Consider the following 19,486-nt stretch of genomic DNA (forward strand, 5'->3'; position numbering starts at 1 on the left):
ATATTTATATTTTTGATGTTAATGTTCCTTTAAGGAAAACCTCTTTTCTTGAAAACCCCAGACCCTATGCATTCCATATAAAACACCTGAGTAATAGTATGGGATCTGTTATGCGGAAACCGATTATCCAGAAGGCTCCAAAATGCCTGACTCCCATAGACTCTATTTTATCCATAAAATCCAAATTTGTAAAAGTGATTTCCTTTCTGCAATAATAAAACAAAACCTTGTACTTGATCCAATCTAAGATATAATTAATCCTCCTTGGAAGCAAAACTAATCAATTGGGTTTATGTAATGTTTACATGATTTTCTAGTATACTTAAGGTATGAAGATCCAAATTATGGAAAGATCCGGAAAACCCCAGGTCCCGAGCATTCTGCATAACAGGTCCCATACCTGTATATATATTTATACTTGCAGAAATCTCACTTAACGGTATTAAAACAATTTTCCTTTACCAATAATTAATCAGACATATCTTTAGAAAAGATAGTTATATAATAAATAATAATGACACAAGGAAATGATCCACATGTAGAAATGTTCACATTTATTAGGACAAAATAATAAATATATATTAAATACAAAAAAAAAGTTTTTTGGTACACAATGTTCTCACATAACCTCAAAGTATGTTTCCCCAATATATAAATATAACAATTTTTGAATACATAGTATTTAGCCTTAAATATGGAGATCAAAATATAAAACTCTTTGGTAAAAGGTCAATATATACATATAAATAAATACGCTTGAAATATGTATAAATAGTTCCTCATTAATAAAATAAATCGCTGAAAGGGAATGGGAAGTAACCAAGTGAGGTCTGTGTAACTCTTAGGGGCCGATTCACCAAGCGTCGAATATCGAGCGTTAATTAACCCTCGATATTCGACTGGGAATTAAAATCCTTCGACTTCGAATATCAAAGTCGAAGGATTTTAGTGCAAATAGTTCGATCGAACGATCGAAGGAAAAATCCTTCGAATCGAATGATTCGGATTATCCTTCGACCAAAAAAACTTAGGAAGAACTATGGGGACCTTCCCCATAGGCTAACATTGACTTCGGGAGCTTTTAGATGGCGAACTAGGGGGTCGAAGTTTTTTCTTAAAGAGACAGTACTTCGACTATCGAATGGTCAAATAGTCGAACGATTTTTAGTTCGAATCCTTCGATTCGAAGTCGTAGTCGAAGGTCGAAGTAGTCCATTCGATGGTCGAAGTAGCCCAAAAAACACTTCGAAATTCAAAGTTTTTTTACTCCGAATCCTTCACTCGAAGTTAGTGAATCGGCCCCTTACTGTTTCTAATGGAAATACAAGAAGATGATGGTGACTCACAAATAACAAAGATATTATTATGGACATTTAAGTGATTTGTTTCCATTAGGCTTCTCCGTTATATACATTAAGTAGAGCAAAGAGTTTGCTTGCTACAGTCCATTATTAGCCACACTGGTGTGTAAACTATTCCTTCCTGTATTATGTGATTCACAAATATTTATCTTACAAAAGGGAAGGCAGATGGGAACCATGTTTATAGTACATTTTGGTGACATACAGCATAGGAGCCATACAGAGATTGCTGAGTTAGGAAAAGCACCACAGAATAGTACCTGGATGCTCCAGTGCTTGGAGCCCCTTTTGACTTGTATCACAAAATGTGTGAATTGTCTAAATAATTGGTTGAGCTTTCCTCAAATAAACCCAACAGTTAGACCCTTCCCCTAACCAGGACCAAACTGTAATGTTCACAGTAATTCTTGTGTTACACCGGAGGCTTTTTTAATCCACACTAAGCACTGGCTCATGTCATCGCTCCAGAAACTGCAAGTTGATTTCTTTCTCTGGCACCAACAGAGTTCTAGTCATTGGCATGACAAGGCTGCCTGGCTGCTCAGGTTTAACTTCAAAGTGGGTAAGAATCTGCAATGAGAAAAACAAGGCGGTTATGGCTTCACTTGTAGAATAATTGTAACATGGTTCACGGTAAGTCTTGGCTTTTAGTCATGAAAGACCAAAAAGGACCTTTTAAAGCTAACAATATGGAGAATTGAAAAAGTAAATACAAATTGAGTAATAAGTTAACAGTGTCATTTTTACCTTGTATAAAAATTTCCTTAACTGAGGAGGATCTATGGGTTTTTGTAGATAACAAGTTGTCTAATTCTGGGCAGTGTCATTCTGTGGCTACTAAAGCAAATAAAGTTCTGTCTTGCATAAAAAAGGGCATTAACTCAAGGGATGAAAATGTAATTTTGCATCTTTATAGGTCGCTGGTGAGGCCTCATCTGGAGTATGCAGTGCAGTTTTGGACTCCAGTCCTTAAGAGGGATATAAATGAGCTGGAGAGAGTGCAGAGACTAAGTGCAACTAAACTGGTTAGAGGGACGGAAGACTTAAATTATGAGGGTAGACTGTCAAGGTTGGGTTTGTTTTCTCTGGAAAAAAGGCGCTTGCGAGGGGACATGATTACACTTTACAAGTACATTAGAGGACATTATTGACAAATAGCAGGGGACCTTTTTACCCATAAAGAGGATCACCGTACCAGAGGCCACCCCTTTAGACTAGAAGAAAAGAACTTTCATTTGAAGCAACGTAGGGGGTTCTTCACAGTCAGGACAGTGAGGTTGTGGAATGCACTGCCGGGTGATGTTGTGATGGCTGATTCAGTTAATGCCTTTAAGAATGGCTTGGATGATTTCTTGGACAGACATAATATCAAAGGCTATTGTGATACTGAAGTCTATAGTTAGTATAGATATGGGTATAATTTATGTGAAGGTATGGAGGGGTGTGTGTATGGATGCTGGGTTTTAATTTGGAGGGGTTGAACTTGTTGGACTTTGTCTTTTTTTAACCTGATTTAACAATGTAACTATGTAACATACAAACCTACTACAACCCTTCCTTAAAAATCAAATTGCTATAATTCAGCTGTTTAGTATTAGCACTCGATAAAGTGCCAAATACGGCTTGAAAATTTGCTGTTTCCCTTCATGTGAAATAAACACTTTTTCATTTTTTCAATGGAGCGCTGCCCATAATCTATTGTCTGCTATTTGTCTCAAGAGTGGAAGGACCTTGGAGGATGTGAACCAATTATCCAATTTTAGTGCATCAGTGAGTGCTACCTATTTCTCTTTTTTAGTATCAGCATTACCAACAAATAATTATACCAATGCCTCTGTAAACACTTACCCTTGCCAGGGCCAGATAAACCTCTAGTTCAGCTATCCGTCTTCCAATGCAGCTTCTCTTGCCAAATCCAAACGGGAGAGAGGCATATGGGTGGTGAGTAACTTCCTTCTTTAGCCAACGTTCAGGCTGAAATTCATTGGGATTTGAGAAGACCTTCTCATCCCTGGAGGTGGCATAGTGGCAAAGGGTGATAAGTGTCTAGAAAAGCAATAATATGTAGTTAGTTTGTGCTAAGAATCAAATTGGATATATGCATTGATGGGTAGCATGGCATTGCCTTGTTCCAAACACCAACAACTAATGATTATTACTGATTTCTTTAAACTTTATAGGATCTATTTTCTGGAATGCTTGGGACATGGGGCTTTATGGATAAGGGATCTTTCTGTAATTTTGATCTGATTTTTGGGTAAGGGAACCCATATCTGTACTATTCACAACTACATGACTATGGTGTATAATTTCCTAAAATAAAAGAACATTGTGGTGCCTATTTGTACTCACCTTCTTTGGAATTATATATTCTCCCACTTGAATATCTCTGTCTGCTACAACACGAGCATTGCCAGGAATAACTGGGTACAGTCTGGTAAAAGAAGAAGAAGATTCGTTATCGTTAGGCTAGCTAAACTGTCGGCATGTGTGTACAGTGTGCTTTTTGTTTGTGTGTATATATATATATATATATATATATATATATATATATATATATATATATATATATATATATAGATATATATATATATAGATATATATATAGATAGATATATATATATATATGTATATGTATATATATATATATATATATATGTATATATACACATATTTAGCTGTCAATGAATGTTTGAATGGGTTTATGAACTCTCACCTTAAGACCTCTTTTACAACAGCTTTCAGTAAAGGCATTCTGGCTACATCAGCTGGTGATGGGATTAGTTTGCCTTGAAGTATCTCCTTGACCTCACTGTACAAAGCACACTGGATGTCTGGATGCTGGGCTAGCTCATAAAGACTCCAGGAAAGAGTACTTGAAATCTAGAGTACAAATAAAAATCATAACCAATCAATTTAGTGCATTACATGGTGCAAATCAAATCAATGTGTTTAAATCTTGTCCAATCAAAAAGAAGAATGCAACAAGTGTTATTCTTTTCTTTTGATGCAATGCAAATACTCCTATCTCCTAGGCCCTATGCTTCTATATACAAATGAGTTTGTACTGGCAAGCACAGCATGAATACATATCTGCTGGAAGGAATGTGAGTTGTGTAAGAAAATAAAGAACTGGCTGGAAAACCATTTTTTTCTATAATTAAAAACCCTCCCCTCTCCGATAGTCCCAACAGAACCTTAAACTCCCCACCCGTGTTTAACATCGCACTACCTACATCCAAGTAAAACAACTGTTCTGCCATCGCTTTGAGCTAAAAAAAAGAAAAAAGGTCTTACCGTGTCCACTCCAGCCAAGAGAAGTTCTGTGACATTGCTGTAGATGGACTTCATTGGAATTTTTTCCTGTGCCAGATAATAGGTGAGGTACTTTCCCTCCACTTTTTCACCTTGTGCTAACTTCTGTGCAACGTCCTCCATTCTTTTGTCAATGTGTCCTTTGGCTAAAAATAAAACATTCCACTGTCACTTTAAAACATTAATAAACTTCATGCAGACAGATAATGGTCTATACAATCTATATTCCAGTCTCATTCTCTGTACATCACTGCAGACATAACTTTTTCTCTTACAGCAGAGGCTCCAAAACTTTACAAGTTCCAAAGCAGCAATTGTAGAGTGCAGGTGTATGACCAGTTAGGAAGGGAATGCTTATTTCTGGTCTAGGGTCTTATGAAACTATATTACTACATGTCTATTACTACTATGTTTTCATATATAAGCTAAGCGGGAATATATGATCATCCCCAAAGTGGGGCTTTTTATGATCCCTAAAGCCCAACTAATGCATATAGAATATGATTACTTTGAAATAATATGGCTATAGAATGTTATAGTAGTATATAGTAGTATTAAACTAGCAATACTTTATGTACACTGCATCACTCTGACTATACTGTACTACTGTGTAGCTAAATATAGGCCTTATCAGCTTGAGACTGTTCTACTTTCATTATTTACCTAGTAAAGTTCAAAGACCATATAGCCGTAAGCCTGCAAAACTAGTCAGGCTGATGAAAACCCAACAGTGTCCTTCACAATATAGGAAATCATGTATAGAGCTTGGAATGTTTGGTTTTCAAGGTTGATGCAAAATGTACACATAACAAGAATACTGTCATTTACACAGGCTTTCAAGGCACAGCAGAGCAAATGTTACATCATTTCAGTCCCTCCATCCATTAGTTACATCTCATCTCGGAAAGACTACTTGTAAATCAAACTTAAATATATATATATCATAATGCCAAAACGTATAGCTTCTTACCAAATGCAAACATATAATCCCAGGATTCGCAAAATCTTTGCCAGGGCTTTCGGAATATTTTGTGTAGAAATTTGGGCATAGCCATGGTAAGAAGTGTCATCACAAACATGGTGTTGATTGACTGAATGAACCTCTCTGTTTCTTTGGGTACAGTGGGCTCCAAGCACCCGATGCGGGACTCAAAAAGCACTGAGGAAATTCCTAGTCAGTGAAGGAAAAGGAGATGTTTAGAATGGGTTTTGACAATCATCAAAATAATTATTTGAAATTAATTAGCATATCACCATAAAATATTCTTGAGCATACCTTCCAGCCCAAACATGTAGAACTCCTTGGCTATATCTTTGACAATATTGTTTTGGTTTTGGCTCCGCTGATATTTAATTTTTTTTATGAGGTCTCCAACAACGTCATTTAAAACATCACTGTAAGCTTCCACCTCCTTGGGCTTTAGCATGTGCTTTCCCAAAATGCTGCGGAATTGCTGCCATTCTTCACCTTCCCTGTACAACGGAAAGTCACATTTATCAACATCCAGTATTTTGTTGTCACTGAAGCAGGAGTTATTGTAAAATATGTAGGATGATTTATGATCATAAATTAACGGTCCTCAAGAAAACTGCATCAAATATACTGCTTACAATTCAATATGAAGAATATATTTCTGCAACTGGCCATACATGGGTCAAAAGGCTTGATATCTGACCAAGTGGCCTTCAGCACTGGTCTGTGGGGTTGGCCAGCAGGGAAGTTGGTTGCATCACACATTGAAATGGAGACTGATTAAAGAAGTTAATTCAAAGCATCTGAACCTCTGCAGTAATCTGTCTATGCTTTGCCTCTAGTCCAAACACTTACGCTGTAAGGAGCCCATATGAGTGTCCCCTGCATTGCCTGTAATCTTTCCAGGAGGAGAGATCTGAACGAATGGGGTGCTTTCCTTCTTGTCTAAGGACCTGCTCTATTAGTGATGGTTCTGCCACATGAACAGTCAGAATAGGTCCAAAGCTTGCCTTCCAGACTGGGCCAAATTTGGCTTTCCCTTCCAGCTGTACAAGAAACAAGACAAGCAGACACACATATTACACATATACAATACAATATAATGAATTATGCCAGTTTATAGCTTATGGTGGACTACAGCTGCGGCACCAATTATAGTTTCAGAGTGATCTACCCCTAGAATTTCTGATATAAGACATTTTACTGATTAGTCTTCATATTTTAAAGGAGAAGGAAAGCTCCAAGACAGTTTATTGCCAATAGATTAGCCACAATAGTGCAAGCTAGAACGCTATATTTATTCTGCAGAATGCTTTACCATACCTGCGTAAACAGCTCTAGACACTGTCTCTGTTTGTTTAGGATAGAAGCTGCCATATAAGCTTGGTGTGACATCACTTCCTGCCTGAGTCTCTCCCTGCTCACTAACAGCTCTGAGCTCAGATTACAGCAGGGATGGGAGGAGGGAGGGGGAGAGGAGCAAACTGAGCATGCTCAAGGCCGTGCCCTGGAGGTTTAAGATGAAAACAGGAAGTCTGATACAGAAGCCCAATTGTACACAATAAAAGCAAAGAAATGTGGTGTTTCTTTTGACAGAGGACTCAGAGCAGCATTACTTTGAGGGTTTACTGGTGTATTTATATAGACCTTTCTGATAAAGCTTACTTCATTTTAGACTTTCCTTCTCCTTTAAGTAAAAATACCTGCAAGTTCAGATAAAAAGCTTGTCTTATATAAACTGTGTAGAAATCTGACCGTACAGCAATATAATATGGATAATCCCACATTTCCATTTGTCTCCAGTTATATGATTAAATTATCTGTTTTTATTACGTATGTTTAGTGGGAACCCAAGCAGCTTTCACGAGATAAAGAGAAGTTTCCACAACATAAGCTCAGCAGCTTTCAGATCTGCTTTCTAAATTCTCACAGGCTAAACGATAAACATACTATCAACAATAATTATACCAAGCATTCAGGCTTTTTTCCCCAGCCACTGACACATTGCATCAGAAAGTGAGCGGAGGATGGCAGTGTAAGCAGAGAAGCACATGCTCTCAATAGAATCCAGTCACTCATCATGGAACCCAACACCAGTAACGTCTATGATTAGAGCTATGCTACTCATGTGCCCCACAAAACTCTAGCAAATCTGTTACAGAACTCAGGGAGCAACAAAGGGATGTGTTACCTCTTAGACTCTCAAGCCTTATAGGAACAATTACAACCCTCTTAGGTTTATTTAATTCTTACATGATTTTTAGCAGACTTGAGGTATGGAGAACAGAAAGATCCTTTATCCAGAAAAACCCAGGTCCTAAGTATTTGAAATAATAGATCCCATACCTGTACTTTAAAAAATGAACGCATGCCTCAATTCTTTCACCTAGGAAAGATCAGTTCATGCAGTTACTAGGCTGTTACTAGCATTTTCTTAGCAAAATGTTAAGGCTAAAGTGAGACAACCAACCTCCCAGCTTATATTATATCACTATTATATTATATCACTATTGGAGAAAATTAAGTTTAAACATAAGCAGTTTTGCATTATACTTTTTATTATGAGACATGTAATTTTTTTGTGCAAAGCATTACTTTTTTCAGTAAGTTTGTTTTACATACACTGCCCATTGGCATATACTACAACTATAACCATGAAAACTCTTTTTCACTAGCAGATGAGAGGCTAAAGGATCACAAAATCCATTTAAAAAATCAGGAATATTATTTTTTTCTATGAATGACATTTATTACATTGTCCTACTAATCTACAAAGGAAATTTATATTTATTATTTTACATACAGGTATGGTACGCCATTATGATCAAACAATTCAAATTTTTTAAAATGATTTCCTTTTCCTCTGTAATTATAGATCAGTACCTTGTTCTTGATCCAAACTAAGATATTATTAATCCTTAGTGGAAACAGAACCAGCTGATTGGGTTTATTCCATGTTAACATGATTTTCTAGTAGACTTAAGGTATGAAGATCCAAATTACAGAAAGATCTGTTATTTGAAAAACCCCAGGTCCTGAGCATTCTGGATAACAGGTCTCATACCTGTATATATTAATCAATTAGTTCCTTCTACACTTGTATCCTAATTTCCTATTATATTTATATAAAAATACCAGCTCTGTACAATATGGGGCAGATTTATCAAGGGTCGAATTTCGAAGTTAAAAAACTTCGAAATTCGACCATCGAATTGGCCAAATTCGATAGTTGAACTTTTCTTTTTTAATTTTTTGCCCGTTTTCGGTCGAAGTAAAATCGTTCGATCGATCGTAGCAATCGTTCGAATAGAACGATTTGATCGATCGAACGAACGATTTTCAAAAAAAAAACTTTGTCTTTTTAAAACTTAGCCAAATTTTGGCTCTAGGTTCTAGGAGGTCCCCCTGGGCTAACATAGCAATTCGGCAGGTTTAAAGTGGCGAAGTCGAAGTTTTTTAAAGAGACAGTACTTCGATTTACGAATGGTCGAATATTCAAAGTATTTTCAATTAGAATCGAAGTCGAAGCCGAATTTGGCCTATTCGATGGTCGAAGTACCCAAAAATTACTTCGAAATTCGACGTTTTTTAATTCGAAAATTCACTTCGACCTTTGATAATTCTGCCCCTATGTGTCAGACAAAAGCCTATACTTTTCTTTATCTTCTTCTTCTTTTTAAACTTTCTATACATGATAGAGGTCAGTTTCAGGAATAGTATGACTTTTCTAGAAGGGAACGTCTGTATCAAGGCAAACAGAGTTTTTTTTATTAATTTTATGATCATTTGGGCACACTCCTTCCTCATATGTGAATAAATACTCATATGCAGACAAATAACCTTGGCACACTGTGCAGAGTGACTATACAAATTGAAAGTAATCACTATTACTCATGCTTATGTATGCCTATTTAAATCTTCCCCTTCTAAAGGACAATTGGTATCTTCAGATTTATTGATTCGGAATTTCTATTTGAAAAACAGCAATTTTGGGTTTGCAATATATACATTTTTGTAAGAGAGAAGGAGCATAGATGAGCCCTTACAAATCATGCACTTGCACAAAGCCTTGTCCATTAACTCTGGTGCTGAAATGCACTGGTATCAGTTGTGGTTACAGCACGTCACTGCTCTATTTCCCGAATTTCTTTTATACACTGATGTGATGAATAAATACTGTATTACTAAACAGGAAGAAAGAATGAATCAGCTCAGACTAGCCTTAGCCTCAGGATAAAGCAAAGCTGAATTCCCCGGAACATTTTCTGTTCTACTTCTTATAGAAACTAGGAAACAGTTAAATAGCTTATGAAATAAGGTAATAGATACATCGCTGTATTTAGAAATCCCACTATTTGTAAAACTGACACTAAGAAAAAAATAGCAGCTGGTTCGAGGTGTTGTGTGACTTGCCTGGTCCCCCTCAGCAGAATATAATGTAACCCCCCCATCCTCAATTCCACAATCCCCCCCTTCTTGACCCCCATCCTCTGGTACTTATACATTGGAAAGCATATATACAGGTGGGGGGTCCTCACTGGGTTCCAGTACAGTTACACTACTTGCAATCGCACAAAGGGACATTTGGGGTGTTTCATCAGACACATTTTTGTAAGCAGACCAGATATTCCTACATTTTGGTGAAAAACGTTGCAAATTTAAAAGAGATGAGACTAATTATAATAAGGGACTAATACTGAGATGAAAACCTGCATGAGCTGATACATCGGGTCAAATTCACTAACCTCCGAAAATTTGGAAGCAACGGCTTTGCTCACAGCGTAATACTTCGCCAGGCGTAGATTCGCCAGGACAACGCTATTTCACTAAAATCCGAAGTAGCATCCAGGGTGCTGAACGCTGGCGAAGTTGCGCTAGCGTTACTGCGCCTACGCAAAGTGAAGTTGCGCTAGCGTTGCCTAATTTGCATACTGCTTGAAGTTAAAGTACAAATATGTTGCAGCAAATACATTACACTACACAAGCCAGGGAAACCTTAATAAAAGAAAATAGATTTGTAATAATGCCCTACACATGAGCCTAGTGTATAGTTTAAGTGCCATATGTTAGAAAATGTAGGGGGGAAGCCGGTTACCCCCCAAAAAATTTACGCTCTTTTGCAGCCTATCACCCTGAAAAAAGGAAAAGACGCCAGCGTTTTTTTGTGACTTACAAAAATTTACTCTATTGCACTTCGCCTGGTCTGAGGTGGCGAAGGCAAGTCTGGTGTAAGAGGTAACGTTCAGTAAAATCTGCATACATTTGCCAGATCAAATTAACCAGGCGTTAGGGAGCAAAGTACCGCTAGAGTCTATCTCCTTCGCTAGCGAATTACGCCAGCGACCGTTAGTAAAGTTCCGACGAAGTTCCGAAATTACGTCACTCTGGCGAGTTTTCGCCAGCGTTAGTCACTTCGCTCTTTAGTAAATTTGCCCCATAGTATTTACACACTCACATATACATATACTCACATATGCAGGTCTGATATATATAGAGTACAAGCTCTGTGCCTCATATCCTTGCACCCACTATTTATATATGAATCGAATTAGTCTGCACAGAACTGGACGATCTAGTCTGCTTATTCCTACTGTATTTATGATACTATAAATATGCTTTGTACTGTATATGATCCATGCTAATTAGATTTGCTGATACCACCTCTACTGGAAGGCTACTCTATGTATCTACCAACCTTCTAGACAAATACTGTGAAAATAAATTCATATAAATAATATGCATGCACAGAATTAGTTTTTTAATTAAAGCTTCATTTTCATTTTTGTAAATAAATAGAAAAGCTGCTACTACCTATTTTGCAGTTTTAGACACAATTGCCAGAGCAATCACTGTGCTTTACGATGTTCGCATGATATCTAATGCAGACACTGTACAGTATGGAAATAGTTCCTCGCTAGCAGCGCCGGCCATTCAACGGAGGGAATACCACTGTTTTAATATCAATCCGGCTTTATTGTTACACACAGTGTGGAGTTACATTCTCAGTGGGTGCGCTGTACAAACCTACGCGTTTCGTGTCTAAGTGAACGACACTTCCTCAGGGTAACCCTGTGTGTAACAATAAAGCCGGATTGATATTAAAACAGTGGTATTCCCTCTGTTGAATGGCCGGCGCTGCTAGCGAGGAACTATTTGCGTGAAGATTGGTGTATATGGGGCTAATACCCGAAGTCTCGCGATAGCTGCAACCAGGAAGGGATCGCTGAACGCCGAGGTGAGCTCCGCCATAACCGCTTCTCCAATCTAATTACTGTACAGTATGGAAATGCAGAATACAGTAGACGTCAGGCTAATTTTGGAAACACGTCGGGCAGCCCGGCTGGGATGCACATAAATGTCAAGCTATGGTTGAGTTACATGATTCTGACTCTCTGGGGATGAAACAGAGATGCCTTCAAACTGGGACAGGCAACCTCTAGGGCTGTTGCATCACCATGGACCCCAGTATCCCTCTGGCTGCTCAGTGGATGATGAGATGATGGGAGATTTTCTGTCACTGGCATTATGCCTCTATGGATTCGGCCGAACCCACTTAATCCTTCACAAAAGATTCGACCGAACTGAATCCGAATCCTAATTTGCATATGCAAATTAGGGATGTGAAGGGGAAAACATTTTTTACGTCCTTGTTTTGTGACAATAAGTCACAAATTTCCCCTCCCCGCCCATAATTTGCATATGCAAATTAGGATTCAGATTCAGTTGGGCAGGGCAGAACCCGAATCCTGCTGAAAAAGGCCGAATCCCGGATTCGGTGCATCCCTACATTTTAAAGTGCCCACAACGATGTAATTTGCACCACCAGTGTGATGTCAGAGAAAAGATCTAGTAACCCATAGCAGCCAATCAGGGGTTTAAACAGCTGACCATTACTTACCTGCTGGTTGGTTGCTATGGGTTACAAGACCAGCAGCAAACTTTGCATCATTAGTTGCATTACCCATAGAGAATACTGAAGCTGCTTTGTTATTGGCTGCCAGGTCAGTAGTGCAAATAATAAAGTCCATATTAATGGTACCTGTAAGTGGTGCAGCCGTGCCAGCCCCCTCCTGCAGAACAAATCCGAGAGGAAAGAGACTGTGCTGGGTCCGGGCATCTCTGCCAATGACTTGTGCCCTTTGATGACTTTCTCTGAATTCTTGAGCACAGTCTCAGCCCAAAGCTCTTGGAAGCCTCGGAAGAGCGAGGAGGACCTGCTGCTGCCAGTGCCCAGTTTGAGGGTCTGAGCCATGTTGAAGCACCTTTGCGAGTAGTAGCATCTCTCACACTTGTCAGCTGCCCTATTTATACTAAGAAACAGACAGCGCTAGCTTCCCTGGGCGATGAGGCTGAATAGTAAGCGAAAAGCCACGCCCCCTCCTGCTTTTCTTTTCTCAATAGATTTCATCATCCTACGAGCTGAATTACTTTTCTTTTCTTTGCGATCACTTATTAATGGTGAGAGGCGGGGCCAAGCCGTGCAGCCGCGGTATCGCCCAGTCAGTGAAAAGGGGCGTGGTTTGGACGGCTGCCGATTGGGCGCCTCATGTGTGTGAAGTGGAGTAGCCGAAGCCTGGTCTCCACGTGCCTTGTTGCTGCTGCTGAGGGGACAGAGCTGGGGGGCGATATCCGCCAGTCACTAGATTGGCAGTTTGGGGACAAATGCTGGGAGCGTTTTTAAAGGATAAGTAAACCTTTTAAATAAGTGAATGTAAAATTGACGAGGGTGCTATTCTAAGCACTTTTCTCATTTACATTCATTATTTATTTATTATTTTATTCCAAGATATCAAAGGATACATGTATTGTTAATATGAATGAATTTTGTTACAGCTCCACCTGCTGGACAGTTTCCCACCAGTCTGACCACCAAAGTAGTCAAGGAAGTTGTCAGGAGAAAGATCTTAGTATATAATTGACCAGAGTTTCCTTTGTATTTACACCTTGGCCATTACACTATGTATTTACCTGTACAGAATATTAATCATACAGGGGCCCATTCACCAAGCTTGAGTGAAGGAATACAGGAAAATAGAGTAAAAATAGTTTGATTTTCGAATGTTTTTTTTGGCTACTTCGACCATCGAATTGGCTACTTCGACCTTCGACTACGATCTTCGACACTAAAAATCGCTCGACTATTCGATAGTCGAAGTACTGTCTCTTTAAAAAATACTTCGACCCCCTAGTTCGCCACCTAAAACCTACCGAGGCCAATGTTAGCCTATGGAGAAGGTCCCCATAGGCTTTACAAGCTTTTTTTGATCGAAGGAATGTCGTTTGATCGATGGATTAAAATCCTTCGAATCGAACGATTCGAAGGATTTAATCGTTCGATTGAACGATTATTCCTTCGATCGTTCGATCAAACAAATTGCCCTAAATCCTTCGACTTCGATATTCGAAGTCGAAGGATTTCAATTCGCCAGTCGAATATCGAGGGTTAATTAACCCTTGATATTCGACCCTAGGTAAATGTGCCCCTAAGTGTGGTCATTAAATGGAAAGTACATGAGCTCATTCAGTTGTAAACTTCTAGAAATACACATCTATCATTTTCCATTTTAAATACAGACATACCTGATTCCACACACTGAAAGGAAACCATGACTTAGCGGAGGAATCATATATGTCTGGGTAAAAACTTACATTTATTTTTATTTCTGGAAGCTCAGATACTATCCATCTTTTTTATGTAAGTCCAACGGAATGAACTCATGTAAAAAAACAGTGGTTATATCAGATAACTTGAATGTAAGCCCCTTTACCACTTATTCTCTTTCTTGTTTACTTGCTAGAAATCCATACTTATATGGTGACTTGCCTATTGAAATGGCTTGTAATATACTGTATACACATACTTGCTTCCAGGTGACACAATTTGTGGTTATACTCTTTCATGCCAATTGTTGTATGAGCCATAAAGGAAATGACAGAGATTTGCTTAATTTGTATCCTATTGATGTTGCAAAGAGAGAAGAGCGGCTCTGTTGGCTAATCTTGTGCCAATTGGCTCTAATTATGTGACACTCACAAGGAATCACAGTATTGATGAAACATTATAGAACTTATATAACAAGTTCCTTAGTTCCAGATCAAGCATTTCTTTTTTCTTTTAATTGACTCCTCATGTTAAACTTGCATAAGTGCAAGTATATTAGGAGCCTACCTTAAGCTGACTCATTACTATGGGAAAAAATTGCACCTTTGCTTCCTTTAAATATTTATATTATTGCATCTGCAAGTACATATCTCTCATACACAATTTTAATTTGAAAATGTAGTGCCCACTCATATTGTGAGTTCTGTCTTTTTCCCAATTGTCATGTTTTCTAGGCTGGTGATTACACAGTTGCATTTTCTTGAGTAAATGTTTGCCCCAGAGTAATGCCTTAAAGGAGAGCTCAACCCCCCCAATTAATAAAAGCCCTAGCCCACTAACTAGTGATGGGCGAATAAATTCGCCTGGCCAAGAATTTGCGGCGAATTTCCGCGTTTTGCCACCGGCGAATTCCTATTTTACTATTTTCACGATTTTTTCGTGAAAATGTTTATAATTGCTCGATTTTTTTGTGAAAATATTGGAATTGCTCGATTTTGTAGTGAAAACGTTCGAAATGCTTGAGTTTTTAGTGAAAATGTTCGAATTGCACCATTTTTTCATGAAAACGTTCAAATTTCACTTTTTTTTCATGAAAACGGTCAAATTTCACGATTTTTTCGTGAACATTCCGATTTCATGATGAGAAATTCACCCATCACTACTACTAACCTAGATAGTCTCCCCTCCCTGCTTCCCCCTCCCGCATACTTCAATAGCCCTGAAAATGTCCCTAAAATATTTCTCACCTAACAGTGCAGAGTAAGGGCAGCGGAGCTCGTAGGTGGCATCTTCTCTGATCACCGGACTTCATCTGTAATAGAGCGCTATATTGGAGCAGTCTTTCAGCTCGTATTAGATAGTTGCCTCCCTCCCAGCACATAAACATGATTTTGTAAGAACAAATGATAAGGTAAAGGAAAGATCCTGCCCAATCTAATCCTTTTCAATAGAAATAAATTTTACGTGCTGAAAAAAATGTGTTTCCTGGATACATTCAAAATTGCAAATTAAAAATAAAATCACATGGTGTAGTAGATTACACAGCATACTAAAATTAAAATGCCCTTAGCATTAAAGACATCAAGAATTACATATGTGATTGACTTACAAAATGTAAGAAATGTAAATATAAAATAAGCTTATTACACAAAATAATAGGGTGTGATTATATGATCTGTATAAGCAATAACGTGATTAAAATCATCAAGATTTTTGTTTTTGAACAAATATGGGTTAGGGTGAGTTTTAAATTTACTGACTGAAATCATACATCTGCAAATATAATTATTGGCTATTGAGAGACTGTAACTTGCTAATGGTCTTTGCTAAGAGTTCATGAGGATCATTTTTCAGTACGTGGCTTTTCTTAATACAGTATAAGCAGAGAAACATTTCTTTTTTTTAAGCTTTTCATCAGGATCTTAGTCCCTGTGCAAAAATAGTAGAAGCTATGGGGAGAAGTTATTAAGAATTCTGGATGATGATAATAACCAGCCTTGTCCATACTGAGGCATTATGGTTGGTCCATGAGGAATAGGTTGTGCGGGAACACCATTTGCTACAATTAAAACAACGTTCACAGCATTGGGTTTAAGCAAACTTATTGTGAAGCCTGCCCCATCTTTAGGAAAACTATACCATAAAAATGAATACTTCAGCAACAGCTGGTTTAAATCATATGAAAGGGGAAGTAAAGTCTAACATAGAATAAGGCTAAAATGCTGTATTTTGTATACTAAACATAAACTTGAACTTACTGCATCACAAACCTAATCAAACAAATGATTTCTGCGTTCAAAGTTGGCCACAAGGAGTCACCATCTTGTAACTTTGTTAAACATCTTTGCAAGAACAAGACTGTGCACATGCTCAGTGTGGTCTGGGCTGCTTAGGGATTGTCATAAATTATTAAAACAGCACAAGTCAAATAATATCTGCCAGAAGCCAATACTGCAAGACTGATTAATAATCAGAATATGCAAACTGCAGTGGGTCCTGTGTTGTCATGTGATCTAATGTGGATTTTATAGTTTTTGTATTGTTTAATACAAACTTTCTCCAACTCTGCAGAACCAGTGGCTGCAGCAAAATAATCCTCCCCCTGCAGCTGGAGTTGGAAACAGTAAAGGCAAAAATAAAATCCAATACAAATCTCTACACAGTCACCGACAGCTCTACAGAGAAACAAACAAAGCTGCTTGAGTTCTGCATGGCTGGAAAGTAAGGCGGGGGCTCCCCCTGCTGATCATATTTATGATTGTTTCCCTGCAGAGCAGTTAGGGACCATCTGACAATTTCTATCCACAGAAGTAAACGAAGGGAGAATTTCACTGCATACAGTCAGGTTTCTTATAAAAACGGTACACATTTTTTTAATTTAAGTATATTGGAGATAGGTTTCTTTTTCATTAAAGTAAAAATGGGATTTTATTTTTTTTGCCTTTACATGCCCGTTATGTGGCATATTAAAGAATCCTACCAGTATTTAAGTAAATATTGCCCTTTTACATATCTTCCTTAAGCCAACCCTATTTTGATATTCTCTTTGCTGCCTCACAGATCACCTGACCAGAAATACTGCAGCTCTAACTATAACTGGAAGAAGTGTGGAAGCAAAATAACTTTGGCTCATGTGACCTAACATGTATGGTCTGTTAGGTTTGTTTGTGTGCGGCTGGAATAGTAGGATTCCAGGGTGTCCCAATTTCTAAAATGTCGATTTTCTATTTAGGATTACCCAATGGCATATACTACTAAAAATTGTTTGTGAAGAAAAAATTGTTCATTCATCCAGGTCATGTTATATCTGTAGAAATAAGTCAAATCAACTGGACTTGCTGCGTTTTTTTTTTCTTGAAGATGTTTCACCAGTCATCCAACTGGCTTTCTCAATTCAGAATAACTTGTAAATAGGATCTTTCTTCAGGAATATATCTTCTGGAATATTGCTTCAATTAGCATAATCTGTTTATCATAATCCGCAATGAGTTAGGTGTTGATTGTATTAGCATGATTGGAGCTTTGAGGTGTAGTGATGGGCAAATTTATTTTGTGGCGAATTTGCGTGATTTGCCACCGGTGAAAATTTTTTCGAAACGCCAGGAAAAATTCGCTGGCGAAAACTCGCCGGCGTCAAAAAAAAATTGAAAAAAAACTAACGCCGGCGTCGAAGAGCGGGCACCGGCGTCAAAAACAGACGCCGGTGTCAAAAACGAGACACAGGCGCCGTTTTGCGAATTTTACGTGAATTTCGCTGAAAATTATCGCATTTTTTGGCAAAACGGCGCAAATTCGCCCATCACTATTGAGGTGTTATTAAACCTTCCAGGGAGAGATGCCAACTACTACTAAAAATTGTAATATTATGAAAATGGTTTAGTTACATGAAGCAGGGTTTTACATACTGTATGAGCTGTTTCATGCAATACATTTTATAGAGACCTACATTGTTTAAAGGTGTAGTTTTCCTTTAATTCAAGCATATTGTACATATACTGATCCAGAGAAATGAAGACAGACAATATCCAATGAAGCCTTAACCAATCTAGACACAAGGGGACTAAATTCCATATTAGGAGAAACTGGCAACAGGAGGTCCTTTGTTTTCTATGAAGAAGAGCATTTGTGCATAGCCTAAAGGAGTTTCTCTAACAAGGTAGGGCAATGTATATGTTATTACAGAACCAAAAGCACCTTAACCTCAATGCATTTGATTACATTTTGTCTTTTACAAATTTTTCCTAGGCTAGTTTCAAGCACCACTAGTAGTGCCAAAGATGCAATTACAGCAAATGGCAAGTAGAATTGGGCAATTAATTGTGTTTGTGACGTGGTAGAAAAATGAATGGCAAAGAAAGAATTATAATTATTATTATTTATAATGTCCTTCATCCTAAACTAGTAGTTCCAAAGATGCAATTAAAGCAAATGGCAAGAGTAGAATTAGGAAATTAATTGTGTTGTGAAGTGGTAGAAAAATTGCGTTAAAGAAAGAATTATTATTATTATTAATAATGTCCTGCATCGTTAATTAATTTATTTGTGTATCCTATAATAACGACTAAAACTAGTAGTTCCAAAGATTATTATTATTAATAATGTCCTGCATCCTTAATTAATGTATTTGTGTATCCTAAAATAACGACTTAAACTAGTAGTTCCAAAGATGCAATTAAAGCAAATGGCAAGGGTAGAATTAGGCAATTAATTGTGTTGTGAAGTGGTAGAAAAATTGCGGTAAAGAAAGAATTATTATTATTATTATTAATAATGTCCTGCATCGTTAATTAATCTATTTGTATATCCTTTAATAACGACTTAAACTAGTAGTTCCAAAGATGCAATGAAAGCAAATGGCAAGGGTAGAATTGGGCAATTAATTGTGTTAGTGAAGTGGTAGAAAAATTGCGGCAAAGAAAAAAATACGATTATTATTAATAATGTCCTGTATCCTTAATTACTGTAATTGTGTATCTTAAAATTACAACTTAAATGTATATTATTTGTCAACTAATGCCAAAATAGTGTTGCTATGCAAATAAAATATTCTGGCTCTGTCCAACGTCAAGAAACTCGCATTCAAACAATGTCTAAGCTTTTTCCACCATTTTACAGTATGTCATATGTGGTCAGAACTTCTGTTTTACGCTTCTTATTGTATACAGATGTCTCTGACATTTAAACATAAATAGGTTTAAAAAACCTAAATGTCAGGTGGACTGCAAATATAAAAAG

At 37.6% G+C, this 19,486-nt stretch overlaps 1 protein-coding gene across 1 annotated transcript; it reads right to left on the minus strand.

The window, feature by feature from the left end:
- Positions 1-1,243: 1,243 nt before the first annotated feature.
- cyp27b1.S (cytochrome P450 family 27 subfamily B member 1 S homeolog) lies at positions 1,244-13,065 on the minus strand. Its single transcript, XM_018250098.2, has 9 exons — positions 12,689-13,065; positions 6,505-6,695; positions 5,953-6,149; positions 5,647-5,847; positions 4,659-4,822; positions 4,078-4,244; positions 3,714-3,795; positions 3,210-3,407; positions 1,244-1,931 (listed from the first exon to the last, which is right to left on the minus strand). The coding sequence occupies exons 1-9, from the start codon at positions 12,899-12,901 to the stop codon at positions 1,818-1,820; spliced, it is 1,527 nt and encodes a 508-aa protein (XP_018105587.1). The 5' UTR covers positions 12,902-13,065; the 3' UTR covers positions 1,244-1,817.
- Between the last annotated feature and the right edge of the window lie 6,421 nt (positions 13,066-19,486).

This window comes from Xenopus laevis, chromosome 2S (genome assembly GCF_017654675.1).
Source record: "Xenopus laevis strain J_2021 chromosome 2S, Xenopus_laevis_v10.1, whole genome shotgun sequence".
Lineage (NCBI taxonomy): Eukaryota > Metazoa > Chordata > Amphibia > Anura > Pipidae > Xenopus > Xenopus laevis.